Here is a 20,385-nt window from a genome sequence, read left to right as displayed (position 1 = left end):
GCAAAGCCAAACCATTTTGCCTGACAACCTGTCTTGGAAGGTTGTCCCTGCTGTCCAGCAAGGACTTTGGAGCAGCGGTTTAAAGGCAGCAGAAATAAATCTGTTCCAGGCTGCCCGCAGGACAGCATTGCGGGAGCCAAAATGGGTTTGAGGCACAGAAAACACAGCTTTTCATGGTTTTGTTCTTGACCTCACTGGAAAGGAAGGGAAGCTTTCAGCTGTCAAGTGCTCTGCAGGAGTGTAATTGGTGGTGTCCATCCATTTCCCCCTGGGCAGTCATCCATGCAAAAGCCACCACCAGCCACCTCTGCAACCAGGCTACGTGACAGTGGCCCTGGGTCTCCTGATGGTAGGAGGCTGCCTGAGTGCCACGGGGTGCAATGTGCCTCACCGCCTCTTGTAGGGGCCACTAAGGCCCTCTGTGCCTATTACGGATCTTTGAACTGGGAGCAGCTCCCTGCCTGGGCTGGTGGTCAAGAAACCTGCCTGACCCCTCACCTTTATCATAGGCCAGCAAGTGTCAATCAAAGGACACTACTAACAAGCACTTCAGCTCACTCACTGAGAGCATGCTGTTGCTTCATGTGTTGCTAATCCTGCAGGACTTTCCACCTGTGCCTCTCCTCTCTTCACCTGCTCCTTGCTGCAGCACTGCATAGAGGCAAAGTGAGCAAGTTTTCTTTCTTTCTCCCAGCCGTTGCCTGCTCCCACTCCAAAACATGCCTCCTCTTCCCTTTTTTCTGATTTCTAAAGGTTTCTTCAAACTCACTTGCTTTCCCCCCCCTCTTCCTCCCCTGCCCTTCTGGGCCATGCTCAGCAACAAGTGTGAGCTATGCAAATGCTTGTCTCCCACCAGGTGCGACAGATACTACCATCACTTCTGTCCAGCTCTACTGCCAGTAATAAGGATGTAAATAATTCAGGAGCTGCTGCTGGGTGAGGATCAAATATGCACAGCTGTGAGTTATTATGTGGTACTGTGCTTTAAGGTTGGTGGAAGGAGTCACTTTGCAGCTACTTAGGATCTTTATGTTCTTTTCCCAGGAACTTTTTTTCTGAATGTGCTCACAAGATAACATTTTAATTAGTCACAGTCCTTCATTTCAGTTTCTGCTTTGCTTGACTTTGTTGGTTAAACAGCTGAGGCATCCCTAGACCAGGGTCATAGCAAAGCCAGTGGAAGGTGAGTGACGGCTGTGGAGATTTTTCAGTGCGGGAGGACAAGCAGAAAGACTTCAGGTAAAAGGGAAGGATTGTTCCCATCTCTTTGTCTCTCCTCTCACTCAGAAGTGCCCTGAATAACATGGCCTATACCATCCACACCTTGGGGCCTATGGACACCTCCCTGCTTTGGCTGCAGAAGTCAGTTCACCCGAGGCAGGATGTTAGCACTGGGGAAACGAAGCGGCCATTTACTTCTCCAGAACATTTAGACTGTGCCTTATATTCAAGTTTTCATATTATGTGAAATGACGGGCAAATCAGGCACAACACAAAGCAGATGATCTCCGAAGCTATCAGAATTGTCACTTTTGTGCACTTTTGTGTTCAGCTATTACAAGTACACTTTTCTAAATCTTTCCCTGTCTTTGTTGATGTCACTGCTTGCTTGCTGAGACACATCAAAAGGCTTGTAACGCTCCTTTTTTTCTCCTGTGCAGAAGGCACCTCTGCCTCGCTGCCACCACATGCTGATCTGTTTCTAGCACACTTGACACATGCAAGGCAAACGCTTTTTCTGTTGCATCTGAGCTTGTGCACCATGAACCAACTTACACATGTGAGCGTTATTCTGATGGCCCAGGGGGCCAGGCAGTGTGGCAAGGCAACATGGCCAACCCCCAATGAACTCAGGTCAACAAGGCTTTGCTTTGCAAATCATCTCACCAGGTATGACTCAATCTTAAGGCAGGCATGTGCTTAAACAGAGGGGCACTGTCACGAAATTTCCATGCTTCCCAGGTTGGAAACTGCAGGCAGCCAGAGTGAAATTGGAGGATCAAAGACAGTGGAGATGCCAAGTTCCCAGGCTGTTTTAAAGTTATAAAGAATGTTTTAAGGTTATAAATGAGGTATTTTGGGAACAGGAGGCTGAGAGGTCCATCCTTCTGGCTGGTCCCTATTCTCCTCAGAATTGGGATAGTGTATGGGGGACAAAGCAGGGGTCCTTGCCTCAGGACACTCCTCGTGTGGGAGCAGAAGGTGAGGTTGGGGCTGCCTGTGGGGCAGGGAACCAGGCCTTGAACCATGGGGTGAAGCTTGGGCACGGCACTTCTCATTCATGGCGCACCACAGTGCTGGGGTCTTGCTGAAGGCATCATGTGCAATGACGTGGGGAAAGACTATTGCAATACATAAAATTAAGCTGAGGTGGTTCAGCATCTCCTTTAGCTTTTTGGGTTATGTCACTTTGCAGTTTCTAACAATTTTTCATCTCATCTTGTTGCACATGGCATATGATTTCTGTCCCCCACTAAGTCGTTGCTTTGTTCCTAGTGGTAGCTCCAGACTGTTCTCTCAAGAACCATAACTAAATGCAGTGTCTTCTTTTAAGTTAACCTTCCTTTAGATGCACTGAGTCATGGATACTTACATTATGCTCTTCTTTGCTGGAGTATCAAGTGCAGGCTAACATGGGCACTGACTCAGGACCCAGGAAGGCCAGTGTCCACGATGGAGGGCAGGACACTGCATCCTGGAAGAAGTGTCCTGCAGCACTTCTCTCCCCAAACACGGACACTGGCTTTTGCCAGTGTGAAGGCAGGGGTGGGCAGAAGTGTGTCTCATAATGAGTGCAAAGGAATGTGCATTTTCTTTAGCTTTGCAAGGGGGAGAGGCTTCTGGTCTGGCCATCCCCATCCAGGCTGCCTCTCACCACTTTGGAGGGCACTGACTGGGGAAAAAGCATCAACACCAAGACCAGTAAAAGAAAAACAGTTGGAAAGGTTATGACTTGTCAGTGCCCAAAGCCCAGGCAGGAGCACAGCATGCCAGAAAACAGAGCTCTGACAGACACTCAGGGAGGTAAAGTGAGAAGCCCTGCAGCCTGGGAGCCTGGAGATCCCCCCTGTGGCTCAAAGCCAGGCACACGAGAGAGGAGAGAGGTATCAGAAAGACATGAGAACTACAGGGAGTGCTGCTGGCCATTCATTTGCCTTATTTTCCACCGTGTCCCTTAGGGGACACCCTGTTACACCATTTCAGGAGCAAGAGGCGTTACCTGGATCCTATTTATCTGTGGTCATTAAACATCCCTTTTTAACTTTGCTAAGAAAAACAATGGTCTATCCAGCACCCTGCAGTTATGTTTCATTTAGTGGCACACTTCTTCTGGCTGAAGCATTTTCATAGGTGTTTAAAACTGTTATACATCCAGCACTCCCACAGCTTTCCTGGGTGATGTGCACCAGATTATGGCACTGTGAATATTTGGAAATCCAGGCTGCGATCTTTTCTAGGTTTCCTCTGCTCCACGGTGCTGCAGTAAGCATTCCCAGCTGCACCCGTGGATGCAGTCACATCCCTCTCCTGTTCGCTGACATATGGAATGAATAGCTAACAGCTTTATTGACATTTCTATACAGGATGCAACTGTCATAACAAAAAGATACCCAGGCATCCAATTTAGCTGCAAATTTACCTCTGTCATACAGACCCTAGACCTGCAATTCTGAAATGTACTACCATAACAAATACCAGATTTTTCCAGTATGGGTACGAAGAACTTTGAGTATTCCCACACACTTCTCTGCCACCCTTTCTGGCTCTTTTTTTTTTTTTTTTTTCTTTTTTCTTTTTTTTTTTTTTTTTATTACAGCACATTTTGAGTCTGAAGCGACACAGGCAATCAGTAGTATAGCACTTGGGTATCTTCTACATCAATGCTCAAGAAAACAGTGTCAACACTGGAGAATAAGGGAGGGGAGCTGAAAGAGAGGAGGCTTTTAATATCATTTAATCATGTCTACGAATACTTACGATGTCAGAAGATGAAGCAACATCATCTACATCTGGAGGACAAAAGGAAATAGTTGTAGTTCCATTTTCAAATTCTAAAGCTGATGAAGTGACAAATGGTGTTTATCCTGTCTGGAAAAAATGTTATTCTTAATTGTAATACTGTCACTGCTGCCAGCTCTCACAGCTTCAGTGTGTGGCTCATGACAAATGGTATCTTTCAAGCCCTGTTTTGATTATATAGAAATCTCAACAATGCTTTTTTTAAGCTTGAATGTATATCCCAGAGAAGAACCTGAAAGCTGAAAAAGTGGAAGACTGAGAAATCACTATATATCAATTTTTTAAAATCTCATCATTTTTAATGAAGTGTGATTATTTTCCAAGTTAGTAATACCATACTCCAGAACAGGAAGACACAATATACACACATATACATACATACATGTCACTTCATTTCTCGCCGCAGTGTCTGTATGCAGAGAATATCCTTTTGTTTTGCATTTACCATATTTATACATGCAAGCCTTGTATTTTTATACACTTATTGGACCCTTACATGTATAGAAGGTGCGAGAATATGTAATTATACTTCTGTTTGTTCACCTGGTTACATTTCCTGGACTAGTCTGGGAAGATGCACACCATAATACCCCAAAGAGTATTCATACCATAAGATCACAAGGAGAAACTTTCTGGGAGACATCTAATAGAGATACAGAGAAACTAGAAATGAAGAAAGCTCCCAGGAGATATTTTTCTGCTGTTCAAGATTGGTACGAATATGCAGGTAGATCCAATGCTTAGGTGGAGACAGTTGGTTCCTATATTTTACCATATATATTTTTATTGGACATCAGCATTAACAAGGGGAACTGCCCATCTCATAGTTTCCTGGAAGTGCTAGGCACTCATGCACATGCAGAGCAGCAATGCTTCTTAGGTACTGAGCCACCACTGACTGTCACTGTGCATCACTTTTCAGAAACAAGGGGACGATGTATGAGCAGGGAGGACCTTTCTGTCCCCCAGACAGCTACAGCCAGCCTTGCCTTGTCACAGTCAGCCTGAGGCAACACTGTTGTAGGATGCAAGAACATCTGACTGTGGAGTTTTGACATGAAATAAATCTTGGTCCAGTCTGAACAAACATTTCAGTGCTTAGCCACAGAAAGAAGTTGTCAAGACGATGGTTTCACATGCTGGAATTACAATATTTCTTGTAAATATTAGCCTGACTTTTTTCCTTTGAATGTGAAGGCGCATCACCGCGGGGGAACGCAGAATTTATGGTTGCGCTGGCACTCGTCCTGTGACAAACAGAAAGAGCAGCAAAAGCAACAAACCCAGGAAGACAAAGCCAGGAAAAGAGGAAATGAGCTATGGGAGCAGCTGGGGGAGCAGGACAGAGGACAGACTCTGTTTCTGTCACCTGAACCCCTGCTGGCTGCTCCTTCAGAGAAGGGACAGGTATTCACAGGTGCTGAGGTTTGCCTGTGGACACCTCTGAGGGAGTGTAACCTGTGGGATACTTTTGACAGCTTGGCTAGGTTTTGCCCCGAGTTTTCTCCCTGCCAGGCTGGGAGCCCATTCTGCCAGTGTGCTGAGTGCCCTTGGCTCTTTCCTTATTGATGGGAGGTACAGTCATTGTACCTCATTGATGGGAGGTACAGTCGTGCATCCTTGAACCAAGATAAACAGCTCCATTACTATGGCTCCAAGCTTTTGATGCCTCACCCTCTTGGAAGGCCATTGCTGAGATGGCGCTCATTTCCATCTACAAAGAGCTTTGAGATCCTTGCTCGGACCATGCTGCAGAAGCTCGACGCTGGGTGAATAACAGTGTTCTGAATAGATTCAGCAGGAGCCTGGCCAGAGGGAGCTTTCGGAGTTGCTGTGAAGGAGTCCCCCGAGCAAGCTGCCCGGCTGCCCCATGGCAGGAAGCATGTGAGGGAGCACCTGGCTGCTCAGCCCCCACGCACAGGCAGCCTGCTAAGGCAGCTATTCATTTGGGCTATCCTTCACCTTCTGGGGTCAAAAGCAGCCAAATTAACAAGCTGACAGGTGATTTAAGCTGCCTGGTCTTACCCAGTTCATTCTGACAGAAGGTCACCTGGGAGTGGTCTCACCAGCAGCTCAGCATGTTGAAAAGACAGCAGTTTCCACCAAAGATGAGCAGCGGGAACTATTACTTGGTTTGGGGATGGCAGGGTACCACATGCCCTTCTAGAAACAACCATGGGATATGTAGAGGATGGGGCAGTTAGTTTCCTTCTGGGATTTCAAGCAAAGGCTTGGTGGTGGCTGTATTTACCAGGCAGCTGTTCACTATGAACCAGACAACATCGATTTTACAAAGACCATAGAGCTACTGTCAAAACGCGAGGGTGCTGGGACACTGCTGATGTGTGCGATTCAGACCAACACCCTTTGGTGGCATTGCCATTCGCTCGATCCACACAAAAAATACCAAAAAGCTCCATGTACCCCTCTGTCAAGTCAACTAGCTCTTGTTAGTCCTCTTTCCTACCTGGGCTGGCAAGCGCCGGAGATGCAGAAGGGTGAATGGCATGACCGCTCAGACAGGGTGTGAAAGCCAGGCTGTGCAAAGCGGCAACACGAGGGCAAGGCACGGCTCTGCTGCCAGAGGCACTGTGCTCCCAGCCTCTGCCCAAGAAGAGCAGCTCCTTTTCTCCACACATTTGGGATATCACACTGGAAGAAGCTGAGGTCATGGTCCTGTAATACCTCCAACTGCAGTATTGTCCCTGCTCAGCCCTGGACCTGTGTTCTGGAGTGATGCCTTCACACATATGTGGATCTGCAGCAAGTGGTAAACAGGCAGGTCTAGGGACAGAATAGGCGTAGGTGTAAGAGCTTGGGCTGTACCTCATGTTCCCAGCAGAGCCCATCCATATCTAGAACAATTCATAGAAATCAGCAGATTCCCTCCAGATTTACACCAGAATAGGAAAGGAGAAGCTCCTGAGAAGTTCATGTTCCCAGAAGAGCTATGTACTTCAGTACAAAGCATACCCACCCTCTTCTCTGGCCTCTTTCTTTAGGATGACTCACACAGATCTCTGCTTGCAGTTGCCTTCGATCACTCCAGTGAGTCTGCTATGATTCAGCTGTTCCCATTTTGAACTCCCTCAGAGCATCCTCAGAGTCAATCCCAGCTTACCAAGGTTGGAAACTAATGAAAACAACATGATACAATTTCCAAAGATGCTTGATATGCTTGATGCTCAGCCACCTTTCTCTGCTGAACAGTCATGCAGCTTCTCCACAGGAACATGATTAACTAACACTCGGTGGGACAGCAGGCATGGGTATGTTTGCCACCATCTCCAGTGAATAGTTCACATTCCAACCAAGTGGTTTTTACCACCTCTTGTGAAGAAAATACGACATGCTACACATACATAGAAATACTTAGGAATCCTATTTTACTGGGCCAGATGGTCACTGTTGGCCCCAAGAGTCATAGCTTTCTGCTCAAAAGAGGATGTCCTGTCTGAAACAGGAAGATGCAAAATCAGAAACGGTAAAAGGTTCAGCATCTCCAAAGATGCTCAGTATGTGGAGCAGATGTGGCAGAAACTCCTCTGCTTAGACCTGGAAAGTTGAGAGAGGGTCACGTCTAGGAGCTCAAGTACCAGTTTGAGTGGAGAAATAAATATGAAGGGAATCCTGAGAAGAAGACCTGATAGGGAGAACCAGAGAAATGTGTCTACAAATCAGCCTGGCTTTTTGCAGTAAACAGCATAAACTGAACAAGACAACAAGCTGCTTTAAATGGGGAGATGAAGGAAAAGAAAAAAACAGGTTTTGTTGATTAGAAAGTCCCACTGCATTTAGTAAAAGGCTGAAGAAATTATGGGATGAGGCAAGACTTGTTTTGGGGAATGTTGCCAACTGAGCTGTGATGTTACTGTAAAAAACCTTTTTGGGGGGTTGCGCAAGTATTGGGAGGCAGTTTTTAAAAATTCCAGGGAAAAGGGAAACCAAAGCAGCAAGATCTAGTGAAATCTCTTTTCTGCCTGCTTTTGTAAACAATAACAACCCAAGTTACAAATGAAGATTATTTGAGTTCAAGATTCAGCATGCTACCTTTCCATTTCCAGTGAGAGAATTTCCAGTGCACATCTGTGAACCATCTAAGAAGTCCTACAGCAAAAACAGGAAAGATGAATGATGACATTAACCAGTAAAACAAAACAAGGAAAAAAATCCAAATACAACCAAAAAAATCCTGTTTGGAAGGAATCTAAAAAAAAAAAGGCTTCCCCCGCTCCCCTCCCTTTTTTTTTTAACATACTATGAAGAGCATAAAGGGCATGCATATAACTTCTTCTCCTTTGGGACACAACTGCAAACCACATAATGGCAAAAGACACTCAAAACAAGTTGGCCAGATGACTGGAGCAGATGCCTGGCTCTAATGGAAATGCCTCAGCCCTCTTGCTGATCCCAGGACCTCTGCTTCTCAAGTAGAAGCTCCAGCACTACTGCACACCCATGGACTGGATCAGTCCTTGGCTCAGAAGTGACAGAACAAAAACTTGACTCCCTGAAGAACATAGGAAGTTGCTCAGCCATCCGCAGAGCCTCCTCGGCACAGAATGTGATGAGATCAGAGGAGCAATCTTGGTGTCTGCGACAAGTTCCTTTAGGGAACTACTAACACCATTAACAAAGCCTTTGGCTTCCTGGAAACAACTGCTTTTCTTTTTAGCAAGTTACTTCCTCACTGCCAGGTGACTGGATTTTGCACGCACCTCTATTATTTGAAAGATAAGTTCACAAAAATGTCTTGATCACGTGCCAGTGATCTCCTCTCTAATGTGAGCAATCCTGGCTTTCCCCTTAAGGAAGCTGACCCCCTCGGCCCTTTCGGTTGCCCTTCTCTAACCCGCTGAATCCTTCCTCAGACGCAGACCAGAACCACACACGCTGCCCCAGAGCTGGGTGCACCAACCTGAAGCAGCAAAATGGTGCCCTCTGCCTTCATCTCGGCAGCCTCCCTAGGACAGTCGCCCCCGGCCTTCTGGCTGCCACGGCACACCGAGCCGAGGTTTTCAGGCAACAGTCAGTGGTGACCCCAAGAGCTTTTTCTTGCGTGGTGGCTGCCAGTTGTGAGTTCAGCACCATGTGAGCATGGCTTACACTATTCTACCCAAGACATCACCTTACCTTTGTGTACACTGAAGCTCACATGCCACCTTTCTCCCCCTCCCTTTGTTTTGTTAAGTCCTCTCGGAGTTCTTCACCAACAGCTCAGCACTCCACCAGACAAATAAACTTGCGATTGACTGCAAACCTGGGCATCCCACAACACAAACACAGACTCCAGGCTGCTGGTAAAGGTGTTGAATAATACCAGACCCAGAACTGATACCTAGGTGTTCTGTTGCTGCTTCTTTCCCATCCTGAAAAGTCACTGTTGAGCCCTAATTTTTCCTTTCCACTTTCAAAACACAAAAGGACCTTTTCTCCAGTCCGTGGTGACCTAGTAGCTTCATAGCCTTCATGGAGAAACCATCAAAAGCTATCTGAAAAATCCAAATACATTATGTCCAATTTATATATATACTTGTTAACACTCCCACGTTAACAGTCCAGCAGACTGGTGAGACGGGATTGTCCCTTACAGAAATCGTGTTGTCTGCTTCCCTTGACACCATGTTCCCCCATGTGTACAGCGGTCTTATGGCTCTGCTGTCTTAAGAGGGATGGAAGTCAGACTCACTGGTCTGTTGTTCCCCGAGACCCCTCTATCTGGGAGCTACACTGGCAACTCTGCCCTCCTCCAGCACAGAGGCCATTTGTAACAACAGTTGACACACCTTGGCCAGCAGTTCTGCAGCTTCACACCTGAACTATCATGTAAACGGTGCCCGGTCCTGCTGGTTTACTGACCTCCAGCTTGTCTGTCTGGTCTGATATGTCCTGTGAATTCAGTTCAGTTTGGTCTAGCTCTTTTGATGAACTGCTACCAAGAATATGTTGGGTTTGGGGCTCTCCCTTATGTCTTCAGCAAGAAAGATTGGTACTTAGAACTCATTGAGCATTTCTGCTGTTTCCTTGTCTTCCCTGAGTGCCCTTTTACACATCTGTCATCAAACTAGTTGGCTTCCTGCCTTTGCTCTGTAAGGAGCTATTTGCTATCAGTCTTTGCAAGGCTCAACCCACATTCTTTTTTAGCCCTTTTAATTTCTGGTATATGATTTACTTGCTGTATTTTATGGGCTTTCCTGCTCTCCTAATTTGGGTAAGCTTCCCATTTTATAAACATCAACTTGTTGCCTGTGACAGCATCCTTAATGTTCCTATTGAGCTCTGAAATGGCCTTTTTAGATCATATTGTTTACTTTTGAAATTGTGACACAAATTTTACCTGGGATTTTAATATAGTATTTTTTAACAGCACCTAAGCTGGTTTTCGGATTGCTCTTTTTAAGGCTTTCTTGCTCGCTTTTTTTTTTTTTTCCTTTCTTTTTTAATCTATTTTGATTAAATACCTCTTGTGAAACTCAATATCCATGTGTTGAATATGCTTGGGTTGTTCTTTCCCGTTGCAACACTGACCTAACTACTGTCATTATTATCACAGAACTGCTCTCTCATTAAGAACCTACCTAAAGTAGGTGCTGTGCATCCCCCCACACCAAACCCAGAATAGCATCTTTCTGTGGGTTCTATGGCTGGGTTTTGTTTTTTTAAAAAACAATCATGTATTTTGTCTCTGCATCTCATGTTGATAAGGCATCGATCCAAATGTGGATCCCTCCACCTATAATCTGCCCTAAATGTATAGCTTCTTTCATCTCACTTAGCAGCTCACGGAATCACAGAATAGTGGAGGTTAGAAGGCACATCTGGAGACGCACTCATCAACCCGCACCTGCTCAAAGGAGGGTCAGCCACAGCAGGTTGCTCAGGGCTGTGTTCAGCTGGGTTCTGCGTATACCCAAGGATGGAGACTTCACAACCTTTCTGGCAAACTGCTCCAGTGTTAGACCACCTGCACAGTAAGACATCTTTTTCTTACATTTAAATGGAATTTCCTGCATTTCAGTTTGTGTCCACTGTCTCTCGTCCTTTCACTAAATATCACTGAGAAGAGTCTGGCTCCGTATGCTTTTCCTTGCCTTGCTTAGAAAGCATTCAGGTAAGAGAAAGGGTTAGCAACATGCTAACTGAATCATAGAATTATAGAATCACAGAATAGTTTGGGTTGGAAGGGACCTTTAAAGGTCATCCAGTCTAACCATCCCTGCAATGAGCAGGGACATCTTCAACCAGATCAGGTTGCTGAGAGCCCCGTCCAGCCTGACCTTGAATGCTTCCAGGCATAGGGCATCTACAGCCTCTCTGGGCAACCTGTGCCACCCTCAGTAAAAATTTTCTTCCTTATATCTAGCCTAAATCTACCCTCTTTCAGTTTAAAACGATTACCCCTTGTCCTATCGCTACAGCCCTACTAAAAAGTCTGTCTCCATCTTTCTTATAAGCCCCCTTTAAGTAATTGTAGAAATGGAGTTCTCAGAGAGTTCAGCACAGCCTGGTCAGGTTTTCAATTCATGACAGTCCTTCTCCTCATAATGATCCATGTAAGGATCCACCCTGTTTAGTACCCACAAAACTGCATTCGGAATACTGTGTCTGGTCTGGGGTTCCTAGTAAAAGACAGACATTGACACTGGAGAGTCCAGTAGAGGGTCACTGAGGTGGTCACCGTGCTGCAGCACACACTGCGGGAGGAGAGACTGAGAAAACTGGGTTTGTTTAGCCCTGGAGAAGAGAAGGCTGAGGAAGGGTCTTCATGCTGCCTACGTCTACCTAAGAGGGAATTACAGCAAAGACTGAGTTTTGTGCTTCTTGGACATGCATAGCAAAAGGAGAGTAGATGTGGTTACATGTTGCAAGAGAAATTCCAGCTGGACATATGGAAAAAATTTTCACCGGAGTACTCAACCAGTAGAACAGGTTGCCCAGAAAGGTGGTGGGATCTCTGTACCTGGAGGTACTCAACACCTGACTGAACTAGGCTCTAAGAAACATGAAGTGACTTCAAAATTTGTTATGCTTTGAGCAGTAATTCTTCCTCTACCCTAAGCTTTTGGCATACCTTTCCCTGAGAGCTCACCTGTAACTTATGGCAAGATAATTGCTTTCTCTTGGCATATGCATTTGTGAATGCCAGGCTTCATTACCAGTCAGTGCAGAGAGCACATTTAATGACGCAGCTGTCTCGGTAATAGAAAAGTTTGGCATCTCATAGTGCCTCACAGTGCCTGGAAACATAAAGCTGAGTGCCCCCCAGGGCAGTGAGAGCAAGCCCAGGATGAATAACTCTTCCACGGCAAGACAAGACGGAAAAGACTCCAGAACAGACATGAAGATGTTTCTTCTTTGCAGGCGAACTAATCCCCTGCTTTTCCATCCTTTCATATAATCCGCCCACCACAGAAAGTTGCTAACTACGACTTGGAAAGTAAAATGTGCATTAAATGAATGGGTTTGGCAGAGGGAACATCTGTTTGTGAGTAACTTCTTGTTCTCTACATATGATAATGGTTATGGATTAGTGTGCAGAATACTGAAATTGTTTACAGCTCCTAGGAATGGTATGTTTTGAATCATTAATAAGGAGTGGTTTTAAATGCAGATTTTCTCATCAATATGAGCATTGCTGTTTTTCTCCTGCCTAAATAGGTGCAGTTCAGTTTACAAATTAAGTATCAGTGAGATTCACTTAATGTCGCTCTTTCGGCAGCCACAGAGCTCAATATTTTTATTATCACAGTCCGTTCTACTTGGTAGGTTGATATTCATGACAGTTACCCGGCAAAAACAGAACCATTTTCACATGATCTCTAAAAGATATTCCAGGTTTAATCCGACACGACACCAAAGGAAGTAGGAAATATTTACTGGGAGGGGCTAGGTCTGCTTGTTTAAAAACAAACCTGGGAAACAAAGAACCTAAAATGAAATTACCCCTAGCTCAGAATATACAGAATATATTTACACTTCTTTCTCCTTCCAGCACGGTAGTCCCTTCTAAGGGAGATGGGCTAACCAGAAGATTAATGAAGAGGACTCTTCATCTAATGCTCTGCCTTAAAGTTTTCCATGATCTAATTCTCACCCTACTCAGCTCAGATGCTTCCTTCTCCCCTTGCTTTTCACTCTGCTCTTTAGGCAGCCCATTCTGTTCTGGGGATATTGCCTTTAAAAGCAATAAAAATAACTTTTTAGTAGATGTACGTATGTGTATATCCCAGCAAATCATTACACTGACTTAAGCTCTGGCTAGTGTTAAATGCAGATTTGTAGAGTGCGGATTTGCCGAGCTCCCCGCACACAGCACATGGTGTTTGCTTATTTCTCCCTGTCATTTTCATGTGATATTGCCCCTGCCCTGATGCTTGTTTTCTCTAGATTGCAACGTGAGCCCCCTGAAAGCCGCCACTCCTGTGTGTGACTGGGAGGTCTGCATTCCAGCTCCCCATCTGAAGCCCGTCAGAGCTGGGAGCGAGAATAGTCCGTGACATATTCCAGTAGGAATGCCTTTTTAAAAGAGTTTTTTTGGCAACGCTCCAAACACAGTAAGTGCAGGGACGGGGATCTGATTTCACCTCTAATGCAAGAAATATTAATGTGAAAACTTCTGCTCCACAGAAGAAATCACAACAATAGTTAGAAGTTGTAATTAGTTTCCTAGTGTTATCTGATTTTGATAAGCGTATGCATGCACCACACCCACATGGAACCACAGGCTCTCTCACAGCTAAACTAATCTGAAGGGAATCAGTCCTGTGGTTTTTTCCATGTGTCAGAGAAGATACTCAAAACGACTTGGGGATGGGCTGGACAAGTTTATCAGACAAAACAAGGCGACAAGAAAAAACATATTAAAATCACAAGAAAACTCACATGACTCTATTTTGGATTTCTTATTACTGCTTTTCCCAGTGCAGATTTTGAGGAGGGGAAGAGTCTGGCTGTGATGTGCTGCAGCCTCTGAGGAAGCGAGCCCAGGACCACTACCCACCACGATGACCTCGCCCAGACAACCTTTAAACCAGCTTCCTGCGAAAGAACATTTTTCACAAAACAACTAGCCCATCTCTACTCACCAGTTCTTGAGAAAGACCTACCAAAAAGAAACCTAGGAAATCACTTTCACCACTACTAGCTACTAAAAATTTGCAGATCAGCAGAAACCTTTCCTTCACATCATCCTGCAATGTTTCACACATCCTTCACCCACTAATCCCTCTCAGTCCTCAGGTGCTCCCTACCTGTCACTGTACCCTCCAAGCGTATCACCTTTCCCCTTGTCAACACCCGCTGTGGCCCATGGGTGTCATTACTTTAGTCTATTACAATTATTTTATTAAAAGTAAACTGATCTCAAAGCAATCATTCCCAACCAGTACCATGAAAATTGCAGTTTCTGTCTCAGACTTATAAAAAAAACTTGATTGGCCAAAGATTTATGCATATTTTTTGGAGTGCATAGGTTGCTCTCATGAAAAATTAAGACTTACAATCCTCTTCTTATCTGTGTCCTTAGACCTTCAGAGCTATTACAGTGATAATAATGTCAGGGGCTGGACATAGCCACTTCCCACCATTACAGAAAGGCTTAGGCTCCTTTCTGGAACCAAATCGCTCAAACAATGAAGATTTCTCCTCAGAACAAAGGCAGAGTGGCTCCTTTGCTATCTCTAGTGGTTTCTGTGTATGTAAAAGACATGCAGACACAGCAGAGAAAAAAGATAGCAACTAAGTGTCGACAAACACAGAAGTCTTCATAGCAGGGAAAATCCCCCCACCCTGGTACAAACTTTTGGCTGAAAGATAACGTCTTTGTTCTCAGCTCCAAGATGCTGTCACTCCTGTTTGATTTCTTCTGCTCTAAAAGAAACAGACTTCTGCACATGCTTTGTAAATGAAAAGGACTGCATTAAAAAAATGGTTTATTGTTACCTTTTCTTCTTAACAGAAACTGCCTGCAGGGTCCCTCTTTTCAGCCAGAAGCTTGTCAGAAAGCAGCAGTAGTACTGTGAAGGAGTTTGATGTGTTACCTTCATCCTTATTAGCCATTATTGATCCAAAGCAAGGAGAAGCAAGTTGTACTGGATGGATGCTGGAGCATGTGAGCAGAGACTGTCTATATTGAAACTGATCAGATATTTGAGCTTTGATAACTCTGTAGATAAAATGTTCCAAGACACCATTAAAGGGTCCCCATATGGATGCAGCCTGCAGTGGTTATAAGCCTGAGGTGTCCTCTTAAAAAGATTAAATCTACCTCCTCTAGGGAGATTTGCACAATAAGAAAAATTACAGACTTAAAAGATAAAACATTCCAACCCATCTTCCAAAAACAAGACCAGATATCAACGTGTTATAATCCAGTCATGCATATATTAGAAAGCTCAGGAAGATTTCCATTCAAAAGCTCAAGAACAATAGTCTATCCATCTGGGCCTCAAATTGTTGTATAGGTGTATCTTCTGACAGGGACAAAATGTGAAACAACATGATAGGGTTGTTTTGAAAATGAGAAATTCTGAAACTTGGAAAGTCAAACACTTCTAATAAGACCATCTCCTCCAATGCTGAACACTGGATAATCTACAAATACAACTAAGAAACTCACGCATCTTAAACTCTGCCATGCTCCTCGCTGTACCACATTGGTTTATTCTCTGGTGAAGACCCCAGGGTTACAGAGACGTGAAACGAGGCCACAGGAAAGAATAACTGTGTGTAATGTCAGCCCCGGTGGCACCTACCACAAGGGCACAGCTGACTGTTCAAACGTAAGGTGCCATGGTGGCTGGGTGCCTGACCCTGTCCTCTGGCTCCGAGCTGTAAGAAACTCTCGTTATTTTAACTGTGGTTATGGGACTTATTATGTTCATTGCCACAGGCTTATCAGAAATACTGGCATTATCACTGTGAGATAAAACTGTTTATTAAGGATAATAGTTTAACAGCTAACACCTCCCTGCCAAATCGTGTATAGCCACTCACACACAATGTCTTTCTAAACCTAAAGATTTATTAAAAGGGAAAGAAGGAATTAAAACATCAGGGTGATGGAAAGCCTATGAAACCCTTTTGACTTAAGTTGCCCCTCTGAATGTGTCTGGCAGCACATTTTCTGTCACCAGCCCCAGCAGGCAGATCTGGAGTGGGCTTCTCTGCGCCCCCCCATGCACTGTACCCCAAGAGCACGGACAGCAGATAAGAACTGCTCCCAGCCCGGGCTGCTGCAGCACCGCACACTGCTGGCACCTTCCTTGCAGCATGCAGCGGAGGGCAGAGGGGCGAAGGGTGGCAGCCTGCTGGTGAGCAGGACTGTGCGGCTGGGACAGGGGCCTGTGTTGAACTCTTGGAGACAAAAGGCTTTCCTGTACGCGAAGAACATTTTAAAAGCTCCCTCTCATGGCCTGAGAGTTCACAAGCTTGGTAAACAGGCTTTGCTAAAGCTATTTAAAAACTTTCCTTGCCCAATTGGAACACAGTGGCCCCGTTCAGGAAAGCGATGTTTTTCTCTCGAGATACATCCTGGCTTTGGACGTGGTGAAGCATTTTCTGAGAAAACCTTTGTTAGCAGCCTAGCAGGGATGTCCTGCCCCTTCACATCAAGAGAGGGTGCGGAGGAGCAGCGCGGGGCAGGAAACGAGGAACCAGGCAGAGCAGTGGGATCCAGCAGTCAAAGCAAGGGTCCAGGATCCCTGTTTGAGCAGAATCAGAATCAAGACAGCAGATACATTGTAACAAAAGATTCCCTGAGATTCCCTGAGTGTTGTGGGAAGCCAAATGCTCTTAGGTCCCTTGTGAACCCCGAAATGTGCCTGTGATGGCACAGGGCAGCTTTTTTTTTTCTTGGGCCTCACCCGAGTGCCAGCCAGCTGCAAGTCAGGATGGTCAAGTTTTGCCCATCAAATCCATTCAGCATAACCTTCCCTGTATTCACCAAGCCATTTGGGAACTGGATAAAAGGGCTTCATAACATTCAGGACAATGTAGTATAACACTGATAGCTAACACACAGCATGACAGCATTGCTTTTTTTTGTTTCACATGCTCTTCCCAAATGCCCTGCAATTACCAGCAGCATAAAAATAACTTCCTCCTGGTTCTCATTTTGCTATCACCATTATCCACAGTACGACTGTGCCCACATCTGGATGGCTGGGGGTAAGTATTACTCTGTTGCTGTAGTGCCCAGGGGCCAGGAACTTGCTGTGGTAGGCACTGGTCAGGCAGGCAGAGACAATGCCTGCCCTGAAGAGCTCCAGGCTGCAATGGAAGATTAAAAAGGAAAGATAAAGTATCAGATTCTCATCTGAATGTGGTCTGCATTCAGCTGAAGAATCACAAGGGGCATTTTTTCCCCATGTTCACTTCTCTCAGACTGGGCTGACGGGATGATGCCCAGGACATTATCATGCAGATGAGAGCGCTTTCCAACTGTAACTAGCATCTCTGGCAAAAGAGGTGGTGAAAAAGCAGCCAAAAAAGATTTGATGTGATACTTAGGACAGATTTACATTTCTTTGCACAACGATGCAAGGAAGATAAAGGCCACAATCCTTATCACTGAAAGCATTTCGATCTTGTAGTTGCTCATGAAGTCTGCTCCAAAACTGGTTAGTTACCACTGGCCCTCTTGCAACACATGAAAGCATCACAGTCACAAGATGCCTGATGACCATGTGAGCTGAAAGCCTCAAGTCTCATTCCTGCTTTTTTTCTGTGGGAACTCCCTGCTCAGATCAAATATATCATTACTGCATGAGACACAAAAGCAAAGCTCTATGATTTATAACTATAATCTGTCTTAGGACCTATGTCATGTTTCAGAGGTGTTAATCCCAAATTACTGGCCAACTTTTTTGTCTTCACAATTTTCTTCTATTTCAGAAATACAGCAGTCACAATGTGAGTTTTTTCTTTACTTTTTGTTCTAAAGTTGCTGTGTGGTCCTGCACTGCAGGGGCCACATAGACCTGGTCAGAAATTTCTAACTAAATTATTCTCCTTGCAAAAATGCCTCACCCTTTTCAGCGCTACTTTTTCAGACAGAGCATCTGCTGTGCCAGGGGAGGTGGAGGGAGGCCAGCACTTTCTGGCCTGTAGATCAGGGCACTCTTCTTGGAGGAAAGAGCTCCAGGTTCAGGTTCAATTACTATTTGATTACCAAATAGCTAATCTTTTCTCACATCCTTTTAGAAAAACAAAACCCAAACAAGACAAAACCCAGAAAGGACTTGGTGTCGACCTACTAAAAGAATTTGAAAATTCTAAAATCTAAATTGTTTTCGTGGGATGGCATGAAAAGCATTTCACACCCTCCTCAACCAGTAGGTATCATATCACAAGCAATAGATTTTAGTGAGGCTGAACTTCCTCTCAGCAGCCCTTTCCTTTAGAATTGGGGTCATTTAGTTTGGAAGAGACCTTGGGAAGTCATCTTGTCCCTCCTCCCACACACAGTCCAGTGAGACCAGGTGGCTCAGGACTTTGTCAAGTTTCATGTATCTGCTGGGATACATGCTTCTCTGGGCAGCCTGTTCAACTACCTCCTGCTGAAAATTACCTTCCTAACATCAAATAAATTTCCCTTCCTGCAGTTTGTGCCCACGGCCTTTCATGCTATCAGCGTGCACCACAGAGAAGAGTCTGACTCTTGTTACCGAGTTGTGGAGAGCAAAAACATCTCCCCTTGGCCTTCTCATCACGGGACTGGACAAACCCAGCTGTGACTGCCTCTCTTCAAACATCAGGTGCTCCTGCCCCCTCATCATCCTGGTGACCCTCCGTGGGTCTTACTCTGGTCTGTCAATTAATTTCTTGAACTGGGGAACCCCAGAGTGGATACATTATTCCAGCTGCAGTTTCACAAGTTTGGAATAATAAAGAATGACCTCTCTTGACCTGCTGGCTACATTCTTGCTAATACAGCCCAACACATGGTTGGTCTTTGCCATAGTGGCATATTGCTGCCACGTGTTGAACTTGAGGTCCACCAAGACACCCAGGTCCTTTTCTAAAGAGCTGCTTTCTAGACAGTTGGCCAGGCTGAGCCGTTGCACAAGGTTATTTCATCCCAGGTGAAGGACTTAGATTTGCCTTTGCTGATTGTCACGAGATACCTGGCAGTCCATTCCTCCCAGCGCCAGGGTCCCCCTAAATAGCAGTGCTGCCCTACAGCATATCAACCACATCCCTGCAATTTAGTATCATCCACAGGTTCCAGTTGTTAATAAATGTATTAAACGTGTTGGCCCCAGTACTGGTCACAGAGGGACACCACTAGCAGTAACCTGCCATCAGAAGGATTTTGTACTGCGGATCTCAACCTTTTGAGTCAGGCAGTCCAGCCAATTTTCTATCCACTTTATTGCCACTTATCCAGTCCCATATCTCACCTTCTTACAGAGGCATAGTGGATTGTTTGGGTGTTTGCAAGATGCTCTGAAAGCTGCAGCCTCTGTGTGAAAAAAACACAATAAAATTGGACAGAAATATATCTGTAGTATTTCTGAGTGCTTGACTTTGCAAATTAACTGAGGGTTTTTTTATACAATTTTATTTATATCTATACTAAGTGGGGAGTACTGGTTTGGGGCTCAAAACCTTTTAAATGTTGGGGCTTTTTTAGTGTTTTTTTTTTTTTCTGGTAGATGCTTTGCAATCCCATGGTTATCTGCAGGATGCTGCAGGAATAACTCTGAGTGACTGTTCCTAATGAATCTCACTAACTGCAACTATAGTGACTAAGACTCTTAATGCACTGATTTTCCACAAGACTTGTGCCTGTCGTAGTGGATTACGTGGTTATTCAGGTTTCTCTCCATTTGCCTGTATAGCTCCATGCCCGTTGGTCCTCTCTGTGCCACCTGTGGTTCATGAAGACAGCTGATGCAGCTGCAACAATCACTACCCTCCCCTGCTCCCATTGCATTGGCAATGGCAGAAGCAGCACATCTGACTTCAGGACCACCCAATCTCTCCCTTTATTCCTTTCCTTCTCACATTAGGCCAGGCTATCCTTGCAACAGCAAAAATTAGTTTCATTTACAATGCTGAGAAACTTTGAACTTTATTTGAACAGATGATGAATTTACTTCACAACCATGATTCATTCCTAACACTGAATGGGACAGCAGGAGGGATGGAAAAATTGCACTTGAAGAGGGAAGGCTTTTTGCAAGGAAACTGAAGAAAACTTATCGAGAAAGCTCAGGGGATCTTTACTGGGCCAAAAAGGCAGACAGGGCTTTTGGTGACACTGTTGTCTTCCAAGAATAAGACATCCACTTCTCCAGAAGAGTCTTCTGTGCTAGAGGACTAGCTGGAGGCATTTGGGGCAGGTTTGGATGGTGGAAAGCC

The 20,385-nt window shown here is 45.0% G+C and overlaps 1 protein-coding gene across 9 annotated transcripts in view; it reads right to left on the bottom strand.

Moving 5' to 3' along the window:
- The window catches only part of ANKRD46 (ankyrin repeat domain 46), an 85,986-nt gene that overhangs the window by 29,248 nt on the left and 36,353 nt on the right, over positions 1–20,385 (bottom strand). For 2 of the 9 annotated variants that reach the window (XM_080378075.1, XM_080378076.1), the window contains one exon: positions 1–17,289. This exon is cut by the window's left edge and continues 17,444 nt beyond it. The exons of 1 other annotated variant lie outside the window; for it this stretch is intronic. Coding sequence is in view for 4 of the 8 variants with exons in the window: in XM_080378080.1 (XP_080234206.1) it covers positions 20,247–20,385 (139 nt within the window). In the remaining 4 variants the exon portion in view is untranslated. 6 more of the 9 variants (XM_080378081.1, XM_080378078.1, XM_080378083.1 and 3 more) reach the window with 6 other exon arrangements.

Source organism: Falco punctatus (genome assembly GCF_963210335.1).
Source record: "Falco punctatus genome assembly, chromosome: 3".
Classification (NCBI taxonomy): Eukaryota; Metazoa; Chordata; class Aves; order Falconiformes; family Falconidae; genus Falco; species Falco punctatus.
This window is presented reverse-complemented; position numbering and strand designations above follow the sequence as displayed.